Below are 15,661 nucleotides of genomic sequence, written 5' to 3' on the forward strand. Positions count from 1 at the left end.
ATATATCTTAACACATGTAAACTATTTTTTTTCCGTGGATGAAATCTTAATATCTTATCTGTCCTGATGAGTGTCTAACTGTGTTGTACGTGAATTTGTTTGGAGAAGAATTCTATGCCACGGTGTTATGACTGTCAATGTATATGAATTTGGAGAAGCTGATACAGTTTGCCGCTTTCAAGCCTAGGAGAAAAATAGACATTTAAGATCATTCTTAATTTTATAGATGAACAATGGAAACAATTTTAGTTTGTCCATAATCATAGTTAAACTACACACGTCCTTTAAAGAAGTCTAGAAAACATCAATCTTCTGTCACTATGAACCGTTCTAGTCTCCTAATTCAAGCCTAGGAGAAAAGTGTGTATTTCAGATCATTCTTAGTTAGATTATGACTAAGAATGCATATGATGTCAATCATAGTTTGTCCACAATCACAGTGAAAAGACCAGAACATGATACCATAAAGTTTTGACACCATGCATATCCTTCAGCCTGAATGCCTTAGAGATGGCTGCCAATTGCTAGCATGAATGTATTGTCATCAGATAGTACTTAACACAATTGATGACAAGAAAGGCAGGCTCACATGTCAACTGTACTCCTTTCTTTCAAGTTGCTCACTTGTGTACAGTAGATGCCTTTTTTAGCTTTGAATAGACAAAAAAAATATGTACTAACAGGAGAGGATAAGTCACAGGGGAGAATAACTCACATGCTGACTTCCGTTTGATTTAAACGATCCACAAGAAGAAGAACAAGAAAACATCCATGCAGGTGATTATTCGCCTCAGTTTCAAGACATGTTACCAATAATAATTCTGCATGATAAAAAGTGTCATGATCTATATACTGATAATATGCATCCACCATCTAAATTATTTGGTAGGTGATGGCGATATAGGTGGTACCATGAGCCATGAGGGGTACCATAAGATCACCAGCAAATATTCTCGGTGTGAAGAAAACCGCTCTACTTAGGTAGTTCAAAGAAGGATTGCTAAGAAGACACTACAATGCACTGAAACCCTATTTTAAAGAAGCAAACAGAAAGGAAAGGTTGCAGTGGTGTTTGTTATGCTAGATCCAATTACTTTGCCAAATAATCCCAGGTTCATTGATATGAAAAATATTATCCATGCTAGGGGTGAAAATGACCAGAAACGATCGAAGAAGGTTCCATCACTTTTAATTTTACATCTCTCTGTCGAAAACGATACGATATCGTCGAAAATGAGAACGGTGTTGAGATTCCAGTAACGTCGAGGGCACTGCACTATTGGAAGTACGTCGATAACAATAGGAATCCACCAAAACGATACTTCAGGAACGGTAAACATGTCAATTCGTAGGACATGACACTAGTCATACAAGTATATAACCTGCTCCATCTCATACAAATGGAATAAAGATTAAGACAGGCATTACTTTAACCATGTCCATGACACATATGGTCACATACATAATACATTCACAATACTAACAAAGTAGCGTGGAACTGTTCCAACGTTATATAAATTATCGAAGGAAGCGACCAGTTGAGAATCGTTCCCAACCAATCAAACGAGGCCTTATGCAGAAATCAACTGATTATTTATTACCAACGTAAACCAACACATATCAAGTGGCGAACTGGATCAACTTCTCCATATTCATATACGATGATCCCCCGTTCTCCAAAGCAGCTTTGGCTTTGGCCTTCAGCTCCCGAGCCTTGCTCCTCCGATCCTCCCCTTCGGCTCCTCCATCCATGAGTTTGTTCAGGGCCCTCTTCACCTGTTCTGTTCCCACCTCCGCCTTCGCCTCGCCTTTGACGCCGTTCAGCAAATTCTCTGTGGGCTTTGTCACGCCGACGGACACACCGATCCCTAGCGCATCAACGATCAGCTTCTCGTTCATGAACTGCTCGGCGAAGAACGGCCAGGTGGCCATGGGCACGCCCGCAGCCACGCTCTCCAGCGTCGAGCCCCAGCCGCAGTGCGTCAGAAATCCACCGATGGCCGGGTGCTCTAGGATGGGAACCTGCGGCGCCCACCCGCGAACTACAAGACACTGTCTCAGCCCTGAGTGGCCGTCGCCGTCGGTGTTGTGCTGTAGCCACTCGTTGACGTCGTCGGGCAGAGTGTCCGCACCCTTGATGACCCAGAGCACAGGCCAAGGGCATGAGACGAGGGCCAGCCCAAGCTGCATCAGCTGCGCTGGTGGCATGCGCCCGTTGCTGCCGAAGCTGACGTAGAGGACGGACCTGGCTTTCTTGGCGTCCAGCCACGCCACGCACCGCCTCGCCTCATCCGACCCGGTGCCGGCGCGCGAGTCCGAGTCGAGTAGGCTAGGTGCGCCGCACAGCGAGACGGGGCCGACGGCGAGCACGGCCTTGCCCGTGGCCACGGCGAGGCGCGCTGCCGAGTCGCGTTCCAGCTCCTCGAAGCTGTTCACGACGATGCCGTCCACGGCCATGTCGAACTCCCGGATCCCTCGAAGAATGCCATCCTTGATGTTAGTGGACTGCTGGAAAAACACCGGCAGCTGCCTCCGGGAGAACTTGACCTCGAAAGGCGGCAGGACTGGCACATCGAAGGGCTCGTCCAGCGACGCGACCGCCTCTTGCGGCCTGTGCGTGTGCAGGTACTCGAAGCACAGCGAGGAAAACGCACCGTGCCCGTAGAAGATGAAGCAAGGCGCACCGAGTTCGCGCGCCATGGCGTGAGCCCACGTGTTGCACATCCCGGCGACGATGCAGTTCGGCCGACGAGGCGCCATGAGACGGCAGTGCCGCGCCACGGGCTCGCCGAACAGCTTGGTGGCGTCGAAGAATTTCTGCAGGAGGGCAACGGACGGGACGTGGTCCAGCCTCTCGCAGCCATCTGGCAGGCCCGCCTCCGCACCCGGGAACGGGATCGCGGTGACCGTGATGCCCGCTGAGGAACCTTGCCCGGCACGTTGTACACGGTCCTGTACGAGCTCCGCGCTGGCGGGCGTGGTGATAACGGTCACCGGCGCGCCGTGCGCCGCCAGGAGGCAGCCGATATCCACCGTGGGGATTATGTGGCTGGTGATTGGCGATGGGATGACAACCAGGTGAGGCTTCGGGAGCTGTGTGGTCTCCATTCCTATCGCCGTTAATTTCTCAAGACTCCAAGAACACGGTAGAGTTGTTCTGGCTTGCTGTGTGGATTCCTAACTTCTAAGATTTGTTTGCTTCTACTAGCAGGGCTACCAGTTGCAGCAAAAGCAAACTAATGGAGACAAGATTGATGGCGACATACAAATTGTAGTTTTTCCAGGCCAAATAATATAATAATCCCTTAACCTCAAAACACGCTCGGGTAACCATAGAAAACACTGTTTTTACTATAGCAACACTGTTTACCGTACTTCACAAATCATGTTCGTTAACTTGGTCACTGTTCACCTACTGTGCAAGGCACTGTTTGTAAAACCTTTTTACTGAAATCATTTTTTGGTCGCTCCCGTCTTTGCCGGAGCGGCGTCAGCGCGCCCACCCCGTGTTAGTATTATACTAACTTCGTTTTCGTTTATTTGTCACCGAATTTTTACTATAGCATTTTTGATCATACGTTTTTCTATAAAAAAATTTTAGATACATCAAGTTTTCACATATATAATTCTTTATTGAACATACTTCATTAGTGTTATATATATTGAAGTATCTAAGAATTTTTAGAAGAAAAAACAGATGATCAAATTTGCTATAGTAAAAAGTTACTGACAAGTAAGCCTAAACGGTGAGAAGTATTAGCTTGGAATCGTTAACTCAATGATTGGCTGGATTTATCCGAATTCCACAAAACAGAGGATAAGATTTGCATCAACCTGTTCGGGAGGCCGTATCGTATCGTGAATTATTTACTGCTGCCTAGTTTGGTGTGAGAGAAAAATACTGTTCCCGACTGGAAATTTACGATCGTTTACTATCGTTTAATCTGCACAGGTGCAGTAGCATGAAATTCGAGTGTGGGAGAGGAAAACATTAGTACTACATTAGCAGTGGTCCATTCCACCTCATCAAATTGATGGGAACATGACACCTAATGATACAACAATTAAAATAAGGTGAGTTTTCTTTCTTTTTTCTATAGAAAGGACCGGAAAAACTTTGCCGCAATTTTTATTAGACGAAGAAAGAAAAGAAAAAGTAAGTGCCTGTCTAGTTTTTTGAATGAAAACTGGGTCAAAAACTATACAACTGAAGAAAGTGTCTCACTCATCCTACAACTTTAGTACAACAACCGAATAACATTTTCTATATTTATATAACAATACTAAGTAGCGTGCCCATGCATTGCTACGTGACAACTAAACTTTTGTACTAAAAACACATAGATCGCACGATAAGATAACAATACTGTGAAATTAAATATTGACATTAAAGTGACATTTAATCCAAAAAACAAAGTGAAATTAACACAGTCACAGAGAGCGCGGCGTCGCATGCTCATCAACTCTACTGTATAGATATTTCCGCACGTTGCAACAAAAACAAATAATGCCCTTGTAATTTAAGCATGAACGTGTTGTATTGTTACAAAAAACGATAATGAGAGCGTGATGTTCGGAATATCAATATTACAAATTGAATTTTGTGCATGGCTAAAATTCTTATTGATGATTTGTAATCATCAAGATATGCATTTATAGTATTGTACATTTGTCGTACAGGTATATATATAGAATTATATGATACTGGCCCTGTTCGCTTCACTGAAAAAACGAGTCGAAACAGATTTGTTGTGAGAAAAAAACATTGTTCTGACTGAAAAATAAACAAAAAAAAGATAGATTATAAGAGAGATGAACAGGGCCACTATGTCATATGTCACACGGGTAAAGCACAAAAGCAATTAGAAAGCCCGGGCGCGGACAGACATTTCAAATGTCGATCGCACAATGCATGTGATCAGGACTTCATAGGTACCAACAACAATTTAGACTCACTTGCTATCTCTAAAATATTTATCTATGAGAAGTTGATTTTAATTTTGTCAGCTTGCTAGATCACACACCACTAGTATCAATTTATGCCATGTTCGATTCTCTTATAATCCGTTTTTTTCAGCTTTTTTTTTAGCCGGAACAGTGTTTTTCTCTCACAACAAATCAGCCGAAACAATGTTTCGGCTTATTTTTTCAGCGAAGCGAACAGGGCCGCCCTCGTTCGCTTCGCTAAAAAAATAAGCCAAAACATTGTTCCGGCTGATTTGTTGTGAGGAAAACACTATTCTAACTGAAAATAAGCTGAAAATTATGTATTAGAAAACAAACGAACAGAGCCTACAAGGCATTTTTAGAGCATCTCCAAGAGTTTGCTATCTCAACTTGGCATCTATATAATTTTGGCAAAACAAGAAAAAATAGCCTCCAACAGTTTGGCAAAACAACTTGGCATCAATAGTAACTTGGTAAATCTTCCCTCCGCGCGCGTATACGGCTTGGCATCCGAGGCTCTTCGTTTCTTAGCGGGGCTCTTCGTTCGCTTAGTGGACCTCTTCGTTTTGTTAACGGGGTTTTTTATTTTACCAAGTCAAAAATGCCAAACTCTTGGAGATTGATTGCTTTTTTACTTGCATATAATTTTGGGAGTTGGCAAATCATAAGATTTGCCAAGTAAAATTTGACAAACTCTTAGAGATGCTCTTATAATATTCACGTGCCCTTTAATTACTATGCACGTGCAGACGGTGAGTCCTTGTGATGTACACACGCAGATGGCAAGTCCTTAGGTAACGAAAACGATTGTATGAAAATACATATCACGTTGGTACTATACCAGATAGCCAGTTCTCTCTCCTGCATTTAGCCTCCTTGGAAAGAAACAAGGAGTGCAGTAAAAGGTTAGCAACTTTATATCTGTCTGTGCCTCCTTGTTTCTTTACAACGATGAAAAAATTGGCAAGCTTTAGATAGAGGAACGCCTCATCCATTTGCCTCCTTGTTTCTCTGCAAAAAATTTGAAAATAGGCAAACATCAGGTTGGACAGAGAATAAGCATCAGAACAGGGGCACGAAAAAAAATATGGAGGTACTTAAATCAGGTTGGCAAGCGAAAATGATACAGGTAAATCAGGTACTTAATCTTTTATGATAATAGATAGCAAATAATAAAAAGCATAGTCGGTTTCGGTTTGTAGGAGAAGGCCAGACAGTAATTTCAGACAGAACTCATATAGGACAAGACTCCTTTATGAGCCTTGTACAAGTGCACGATGATCTTCTAAGCTACTTTCCTCACATATAACTGAAATTCCAGAAAAGGGGCAGTACTATACACACGGTTATGCAGCACATACCAAGGCCTTGTTTAGATTAGGTTAGGAATCAGTATTTAGCATTATAGCATTTTCGTTTGTATTTGACAATTATTGTCCAATCATGACCTAACTAGGCTCAAAAGATTCATCTCGTAATTTACAATCAAACTGTGTAATTAGTTATTTTTTTATCTACATTTAATACTCCATACATATGTCCAAAGATTTGATGTGATGGAGAGAGGGTGAAAAAACTTGCAATCTAAACAAGGCCCAAAGTCTATAAAATCCAAGTTTGGCTAGACCAACGTCTGAAACTATTGCAAATCAGGATACATTGCAGCATGGCTATACACACACAAAAAAAACTTTGACCTGCTGCTCATCAATTCTTTCTTAGAGACTAAGACAAATGATAGTAAGATTGAGTCTTGCTCAGAAATCATATCCAGTATTGGTATAATCAGAAGAGGCATACACTTAAAGGCTAATCCCTTGAGATACCGTCCTAATAAGAGTCCTCATGGCAAATATAAAGAAGAAATATGAAAAAAAAGGATACATAAGAAAGCTGTGCCAAGAGACAGGAAAGGGCAGTCCCAACACCAACAGCCTGTTCGTTTCGGTTTATTCGCTTGTATCTGGCTTATAATCCACTGCTTGAACAGTGTTTTTCTCCCACACCAAACCAGTCAGCAGTACTTTCAGCCATGGCTTATAAGCCAATTCAGCCGAAACGAACAGGCTGCATAATAATGTTGGGCTGTTGGCACTGGAAAGTGAAGAATGTAACTACATCAGAAATGTTGATAAAAAAATGGCAAATGATCGGCCGGGTTCCTCGAGGCATGGTTGGATTTGCACAGAAACCATATTCAATTTTGGTATAATCAGAAGGGTTGAGCTTAGAAGTCATGCGCTTAAGATACCGTCCTAATAGCAGTCCTCACGGCAAAGACAAATAACAAGCATGATCCAAAAATGGAGACAGAAGAAATTATGAAAACTTGCAAACTAGTTGTACTTAACATCTGTAGGGACTAGAATGATGCATGCAGAAGCAGTAGCAACTAGAAAGGGCCATAACCATACCGAGATGCGAGATGCATAGAAATGGAAAACCAAGTTGGTCACTTTAGCCAACAAATTTAACTTCACCTTTTTATAGTATAATCACGCCATAACCAGCAGGTAGCGGCGAATTTTTTTTAATTTTAATACTTTTTGGAAACTAATTTTAAATCTAATACGGTCGGGTTTTTTTTTAAAACTAACACTTTTGGCCGCACCTATTGCCCTGGCGCGGCCAAATGCCTGTGCCGCGCCATGCATGGTGGCGCGACAGAGGGCTGACGTGGCGGCGACCCGAATCATTGACCGTTGACGGGGCAGGGGCGACCGCGCCACCGATCTTGGCATGGCAATGCCGCGCCCTGATCCGTGGCGCGGCAGGGCCAAATAAGACCCCCGCCGCGGCCCGCATCCGCCAGCGGCCGAGCAGACGCCGTTGCCCGAGCAGCGCAGCAAAGCCGCCTGGCCGCCGCGCCCGCGTCCGCCCGCGCCAGCCCGCCGGCCGCCACACCACGAACGCCGGCGGCCCGGCCCTCGCCTCCCTCCGCCTCCCTCCCTCCTCGTCCTCGTCCATTCCCCGGTCGCCTCCCTCCCTCCTCGTCCTCGTCCATTCCCCGGCCGCCTCCTCGTCCGGCCGCGCCAGCCAGCCCGCCGGCGAGCACGGCACAGCCGCCGAGTCAACGCGCCACCCCCTCCGGCCACGCACGGCGGCTGTCCGCCGAGGACTACGCCCGCGCCTCCCGGCCCGGTCTAGCGCGCTGCAGCGAGGTACTCCCCTAATAAAGTTAGTAAAATTATTAAAGTATAGTTAGTAAAGTTAGTTAGTTTAGTTAGTATAGGTAATATAGTAAAAAAAGGCTTTCGAGCACTCACTGGCACATAATGCAACAACATACTCGTCCAAGACCTGCATCTGTACTCTTGTCTCCTCCCTTGCCTCCTTTCTCGCTCTCTCCTCCTCTAACGTTATTCGTCTCTCCAATCCCCGTTTGTTAAGCCCAACGTCGATCGGATTACAAATACCGTGCTGTCTAGCAAACTCACGCATCTTGTCTTTGTGATGTTTCACGAAAAGGTTGACGTAGTCAGGTCCATATCCTCTCTTTCGTGCAATTACTTGCTTCCCCTTCAGTTCATCCAAGAACTTAGCTTGACCATCATAACATTCTCACCTGCATTTTCTAGTGCTCTGTTCAAACGAAAAATTATATCATATATGTCTTAGCAAAAGAAACAAAATACGATTTCATATTTACCACAAAAATAACCAACCTTATCATAGTCAACCATATAGCCGCAATAATGGCCTATTCCAAGCTCCGAAGAGACTAGACCGTAGTTGGATTTAACACCACATTCGCACTTAACTGGCGGTGCTTTGTAAATTAACCTTTCTTTCTTCTTTTGCTTTGCCTTTGGAGGTTCTTCGGGCCATTTGTTCTTAGGTCCATACAACCACTCCTTGAAACGACACTTCGCCATTGAATACACCTAAATAATGTGACATTAGTACATAACACATATAGCTCAACATTTCAACACATACACTTTGAACTTACTTCATTCTTGTTTGGACACACAAACTCCAATGTATTGTCAGAGTTTATCACGGCTCGGTCTCTGCAATGGCACAAATGAGGTTCCTCGAGTCGTCTAACTGCGGCTAAGTGCTGCTCCTTAGCCATCATTGGAGGGGGTTAAGGGGAGGTGGAACCCACCGCTCGAAGTGCTCTCGTGGATGTCGCCCTCTCCACCAATCGTCAAAAAGGAGATACCTGGGGTCAAACTTATCTGCACCGTTGATCCACTGAAAGAAAAAGCAACTCTCATGGGCCTACACAACAAAAATTCAACAAAATATTAGTAACCTAGTAATAAAAATAAAGAAAAAAAATATGCGAAAACAATTACTTACATTAAAATGACTGCACGTGTAGAAGCAACTAGCCGCTGTGTCCGGATGTCTCGATTGAAACAGGTCGGCCGAACAACCACAGTCACAGTTAGGGACAGGGAGTTCAAGAGGGATGGGGGCATCTTTGCTAGACTTGTCGGGATACAATTCTCTAGGACGATCCTATTTTCGTCATAACTGCTCCCGAAACATGTCTTCCATCTAATAAAATGGTTCAAATTAAACATTAATCAAAACAACACAAATTAATGTAAAATATAATCATTTGCAATGCAACTAAAATAATATAACCGACAATTATAGCAACAAATATAGACATGGTAAACATACCTCTAACTAAATAATTAACCTTAACATTGATAAAATCAAACTAATATCTTCCTTCAAACCGTAGACCATAGTTCCCAAACATAATTTTCCTCCTAAATTTAGCTCCTATTCATACTATACTATCCACCATTCAAACGAAAATAAAATGTGCATCATTACCTTGCACGAGGACGAGGAGGGAGGGAGGCGGCCGAGGAATGGAAGGGAAGGGAGGGAGGCGGGGGCTGGGCTATCGGCGTTCGTGTTGTGGCGGCCGACGTGCTCGGTGGTGGGCTAGCGCGGGCGGACGCAGGCGCGGCGGCCAGGCGGCCTTGCTGTGCTGCTCGAGCAACGGCGTCTGCTCGGCCGCTGGCGGACGCATGCCGCGGTGGGGGTCTTATTCGGCTCTACCACGCCACGGATCAGGGCGCGGCAGTGCCGCGCCTAGATCGGTGGCGCGGCAGCCCCTGCCCAGTCAGCAGTCAACGATTCAGGTCGCCGCCACATCAGCCCTCTACCGCGCCACCATGCATGGCGCGACACAGGCATTTGGCCACGCCAGGGCAATAGGCGTGGCCAAAAGTGTTAGTTTTAAAAAAACCGACTGTGTTAGATTTAAAATTAGTTTCCAAAAAGTGTTAAAATTAAAAAAATCATAGCGGCCCGGCTGCAGCAGGGGGCGCCTCGCCGGACACGCCGAAATAGGCGGCCGCCGGCCAGGCGTCCGAGGCGTAGAAGCGAGGCGTCGAGTCGTGATGGGAGGAGGCAGTTGCTGAAGCTTTGCCACGAGAATGTTCCCACGCCAAGCCATCTATGCGTTGGGGAAGGCAACCTCCTGGTGGTTAACGGCATCATTAACCATGGTCCGGCACTAGTGCACCTGCACACGCTCCATCAGCCATCGTAGGGTCGCCTCCATCACCCTGTTAAACCTAGAACAGGATCTCTAGGCATAGAACTAGCATGTCTACTTGCTATTGAATAGAATCATGAGCCCTAGAACATCTACTAGTGCAACGAGAGATACAGAGAGGGGTGGAATAGAAGAACATGTCGAACCTGACACCACAGAGGAGGATCCGCTCGCGTCTGCCATGGAGTCAGTGTCTGCGCTAGGGCAGCGACGATCAGGGAAAAGGACGGTGACGGTGATGAGCAGTGGCGACCGGCGGTGAAGACCAGTGCGGCGCAGTACTGTCCGGTGTCATAGTAGTCCTTCGGTGTAGATGCAGAGGCAGCGCGGCTGGTGGCTTCCCGTCACTGGCTTGTAAGGTCGAGATGACAGACTAGAGGGGGGGGTGAATAGTCCTTTCTAAAATTAATCGCGTTGGCTAACCAAAACAAGTGCGGAATTAAAGCTATTGGTCTAGCCAAGACTACACCCCTTTATTTATATTCTCTATCACCTTCCAAAGATACTAAGTAAGCAACAAAGGTGCCGGACTAGCTAGAGCTCACCGAACCAATTCTAGAAGCAAGGTCACACAAACCTATGCCACTAGTACTTCAAGCAACACATGAGCTCCTACACAAGCTAGTAAGCAAAAGCACAAGGCCACCTAAGCTCAGTAGCAATGCTCAATAACAAGGCAACCAATGCCAAATTAGGGAGTGCAATTACTTAGCTACACAAACTAAGCAATGCGACTAATAAGGTTACACAAACCAAATTAGCCATGCAAGAGAGCTACTTCTATGCTACACAAGCAAAAAGGTAACTAGCAAGCTACACAAGCTAACAAATTACAACAACAACTACACAAGCACAATGTATATGAAATATAAATATAAGCTTATGTAAGGGGACTGCAAACCAACGAGAAGAACAATATTGACACGGTGATTTTTCTCCCGAGGTTCATGTGCTTGCCAACACGCTAGTCCTCGTTTTGTCGACCACTCACTTGGTGGTTCGGTGGCTAATTGGCATCACCCGCCAAGCCCGTACGTCGGGCACCACAAGAACCTACTGTAACACCCTAGGTGTTTGCCACCAGTTAAGCAATGGGTTTGAGCTAAAACATGGTATATTAAGTGATGATGAAGATGTCAAGGTCAAACCTATAGAAACGAGCCCCAACCTAAACTTGGATATTGCACCTTTGCTCGCCTATAGACCTCTTTTCAAGATATATGCTTGGGTGGTGTGATTGGGATATCTTCATGTGTCTCACATCAATACCCATCTATATTGATCCATGGAAAAGTTTTGTGAAGTTTGGAATCAAGAAGTTGCATGAAATGATGAGTTACATTCTTTCTTGGATTGCTTTATTAAGTGAAAGGAATTATAGGTCGTCAACCAAACCTTGCAACCTTGCCAAAATGACTCTAGATGAACTCTACAATAAAAGTCATGAAAGGTTCATGTTGGGCAAATACCAAGAAAATGCTCCAATGGATCAAAAAGGATAATTTAAGCTTCATCGTGATCCTACTTTGGTCAAAGTAGAACAGTAGGTTCTATACCAGTTTTGAGGTTGGACCTTAAATGAAAGTTGTAGTCCATATCATGTAGAACAAACTTTGTTTTTGGACCAAGAGCTAGATCAACTTGGAAATAAGTCAAACAGAGGCTTGAAGATTGAATCAGCGGCTGTTTTCAGACTTAGAATTTTTCTAAGTCTGGAATTCATCGTCGTCGACGTTGGCATGTCGCGTTCTCATGTTTTTGTTAAGCAACTTGACTTGACCCCAAAATAGAAGTTGGAGCTAATTCATTGGAGAAGATCATACAAAAGGTTGGGATCAGTTTGACCATGTTTGGACCAAGTAGTTCGACTTCAAGCAGAGCGACACTTAACCCTTGTTAAGTCACTCACAATGTCAACTTGAGGCTTGATTAGCTACTAATCCGAGAGTTTAATGTCTATGCACCCTTAATAAAAGTTGGAGAGCAGCTTGTGGACAACAACTTTGCTACAGGCGCCCAGGTCCGAATCCAAGCCAAATATGCTGAAAAACGCGTCTGAACTCGGGCTCCATCGCGCGCGCCAGGTGTTCGATGGCGGGCCCCATAGGGGACACGCGGATGTCATGCTCGCCGCCGCTGCTCCACGCGTCGTGGGCGCCCCGCCGAAGCCGCCTGCCCCTGCCTGCGTAAATGGGGAGCACCAGAGCGCCCTCACTCGCCTCTCTGCTCGCCCTGCTCTCCTCCTCCCTCGCCCTCTGCGCTGCATGCGCGCGCCAGAGCGCGCCCGCCATGAATGCCGCCGCCGAGCTCGCTGCCGCTGCTACTGCCTCCACTCCATCCCTCCTCCGTCCGAACCAAGCGCGGCATCACCTTCTCCGTCGTGCGCCGCCCCTCCTGCGCCCCTTTTCTAGTCACCTCGACCGCTGTGGCGCCGTCGCCGCCGAGCAGTCGTCGGCGTTCTGCCTGCTCACGCGGCCAGCAGGCCACAGGCCGCCTCCGTCCATGTCGCGGCCACCTACGAGTGCGAGACAACCCACTGATGCTCCTCCGCCACTCCATTGCCGCCGAACATCCTCCTCTGGCCGGCACCGTGAGCCTCCGACGACCTCCCTGTTCAAAATCCCATCAGGGACCTCCTACAAAAATTCGACGAAAGTCAGGGTTCTAACTGCGAAGTCAGTGACTTAGATGAATAGTGCCGATAAGGACCTATTTGTAGTAATTTGCTGAATCTTTGGAAATTCATAGTAATTCATAGGAAATTCGTAAAATAGCAAATGAGGACTTTTTGGAATCCTTATGAAATTATATATGCAGTAGATCTATAATATTTCATGTTTTAGTTTAAAGTTTTAACTGTGAAAAGAGATTTATGCATCTAGGTTTTCAATTCTAGTTGTATTTGTCTTTTTCATAACTGCAGTTGTAGGGCTCCAATTGAAGTGAAATTTTTGTGGCATGTTACTCATGTGATGTTTGATGTGTGGTAAAAATTTTAGGGTCATTGGTTGTTGTATGAGTGAGTTATTGGTTTATCTTGCTCTCACATGATTTCTTGCTTTAGCAACTTGTCTTTTTCATAGAGGTTGCTATACATATTCAAATAGAGTGAAATTTATATAGTAGACTATTGAGAGGATATGTGAGCCACTGTAATTTTTGTAGAATTTATTATATGCTTTTGGTATATGTTCATTAAGTCACCTTGTTATCTAAAATAAATTAAGAAATGCATTAAAAGAATTTATTTGGTCATAGACACTCGGTTTTCTGGTGTTCTTTAGTCATGTGTGAAATGTTGGTAAAGTTGGTTTAGCCCAATTATGAATTTGCAACATAAGTTAATAATTATTTTCTTGCCGGTGTGGTTTATGGACAGATCTGGGAACTTAGCAAAGTTCTTCATGATAATGTGCTTTGTTGTGAAACTTGTTTATACAAAAGTTGTAGATAATTCATGTATCTAGCTTCTATTAAAATTTGGTGTCATTTGGCCAAGTAGTTTAAGAGTTACAGCTATTTAAAGTTGGGTTTCAGAAATAGCTGTTTTCTATCAATTGTGGACCAGTTTCTGTAAATAGATATATTTGACTTAGTTAAATTGAGCATCATGCTAAGATGATTAAAGATGAATTGTAGAAAATTGCATAAGCTTTCCAGAATGTCTTCTTGCAAGTCATTTGGATTTGTGTAACTCCAGTTATAGCTAAATCTTATAGCTGCTGTTTGCATGTCCAGAAATTGACAGATTCCAATTATAGTTGTTTGCTTGTATATTGCTAAGTGTGGCTTTGTTGATGATCAAGTTATGATACTTGTGACCTTATTAAACTTGTGTCATGCTTGATGTGCTTGCTCTCTATAGTTAGTTGTGTGATGATAGTTAAATAGCTGTTGGTGTCTATATAATCTTGTGTTGTCTTGAATGCTTATGTGATGCATCTTGTGTTACCATTCATCACATTCATACACATGCATCTTGCATCTCATTTAGGTATGCTAGATGAACCACGTGAAGGACGTGATGTTGGAGCCAAACCCAAAGACGGTGTTTGATGAATCTGTCCCGAAGATGGAAGGACTAAGCGAGTGCTAGGATCTGAGATGTCACCAGGATGGTGCAAGTTAACTGAACTGACTTGTGTCGGATCCCAGGCAAGCCCCGGAGCATTATAAGTCTCCTAATTTATAAAAGCAATTCTTTCTATATATGAGTTATATATTGTTGCATTAAGTTGTAGGAGTTGATTGAAACCGTTGATGCATTTATTACTATCCTTGCCTACCTTATTACCTTTTTACCCTGTTCGGTCAGGATCGAATAACTGCTTAGCCTTGCTTAGACCGGTAGCGATCGGTGATATCCGGTCACCTACATTATAGGTGGTTACTGGAAGAATTTAGCTATGGAAAGAATGATATCCTGGAATTAACCATGTGTGATGGATAATTGGAGACCGGACGGAAAAAAAAGTTGGAGGCAACCAGACAGGGTTCTGGGGTGCTGTTAGTTTCCGTCTGTGTCGATTAAGGACCGATCGTTGTTGGCCCTCGAGTCATGTTGAACGCATGCCTTACATTTAGCTGGCCGGATAAAGTACCTTCCGACCGCAAAGCTGGGAGATTTTTCGGGCCGAGTAGATTGCCCGTAGCGCACTGTGCCGGAGCAGGTGTGGTAGGACACGGGGGCGAGATGATAAGACCAAAGTGCAGTCGGTCGGCCCCCGGGTACATGTGGTTCCTGGCAAACTCGAGATTCCTGGAAAGTTGACTCGGTGATCAATATCTCACTTTAGCGGGTGAGTGAGGTTTGTGTAAGGAATAAATCACCAGCTGGTTAGGAATCGATTCGAATCGCCATCGCTCCTGGATAGTGAGCACTTGACTCAAGTTACTACATCGTAGTAATTATTATGGAACAATGATGGTTATCTGGATGGTATGTGATATGCTAAATCTAAATTGGTAACTGGATGTTATTGGTTAATCAAGTGATTGCTATAGTACAGGTGCTTACCTAGATGGATAGGCTATAATAAAGATGATGCAAAGTACTTAAAATGGTTTCTTCATGATAGCTTATGCTTTTCGCAAACAAGTCAGCTAGCCCACTAAAGAAAGCCTTGCATGATCCTTGGTGTCATTTGTTTTGGTTTCCGACGGGTAAGTCTGGCTGAGTACATT

At 44.5% G+C, this 15,661-nt stretch overlaps 1 protein-coding gene, 1 non-coding gene and 1 pseudogene across 2 annotated transcripts; all 3 read right to left on the reverse strand.

Annotated features, from left to right (window-relative positions):
• Window positions 1-1,506: 1,506 nt before the first annotated feature.
• On the reverse strand, window positions 1,507-3,141 carry LOC136491052 (UDP-glycosyltransferase 73D1-like). Its single transcript, XM_066487259.1, has one exon. The coding sequence runs from the start codon at window positions 3,106-3,108 to the stop codon at window positions 1,621-1,623; it is 1,488 nt and encodes a 495-aa protein (XP_066343356.1). The 5' UTR covers window positions 3,109-3,141; the 3' UTR covers window positions 1,507-1,620.
• Window positions 3,142-6,697: 3,556 nt separating this feature from the next.
• LOC136495042 (small nucleolar RNA Z118/Z121/Z120) lies at window positions 6,698-6,802 on the reverse strand. The gene has a single exon (XR_010768834.1). It is a non-coding gene; the product is annotated as a small nucleolar RNA Z118/Z121/Z120 (small nucleolar RNA).
• Window positions 6,803-7,124: 322 nt separating this feature from the next.
• On the reverse strand, window positions 7,125-7,227 carry LOC136495043 (small nucleolar RNA Z118/Z121/Z120; annotated as a pseudogene).
• Window positions 7,228-15,661: the final 8,434 nt, after the last annotated feature.

This window comes from Miscanthus floridulus, chromosome 11 (genome assembly GCF_019320115.1).
Source record: "Miscanthus floridulus cultivar M001 chromosome 11, ASM1932011v1, whole genome shotgun sequence".
NCBI classification, from domain to species: domain Eukaryota; kingdom Viridiplantae; phylum Streptophyta; class Magnoliopsida; order Poales; family Poaceae; genus Miscanthus; species Miscanthus floridulus.

Bases quoted from the DNA above. Each gene is read 5' to 3' on its own strand.
- LOC136491052 (XM_066487259.1), bottom strand. From the start codon at position 3,108: ATGGAGACCACACAGCTCCCGAAGCCTCACCTGGTTGTCATCCCATCG.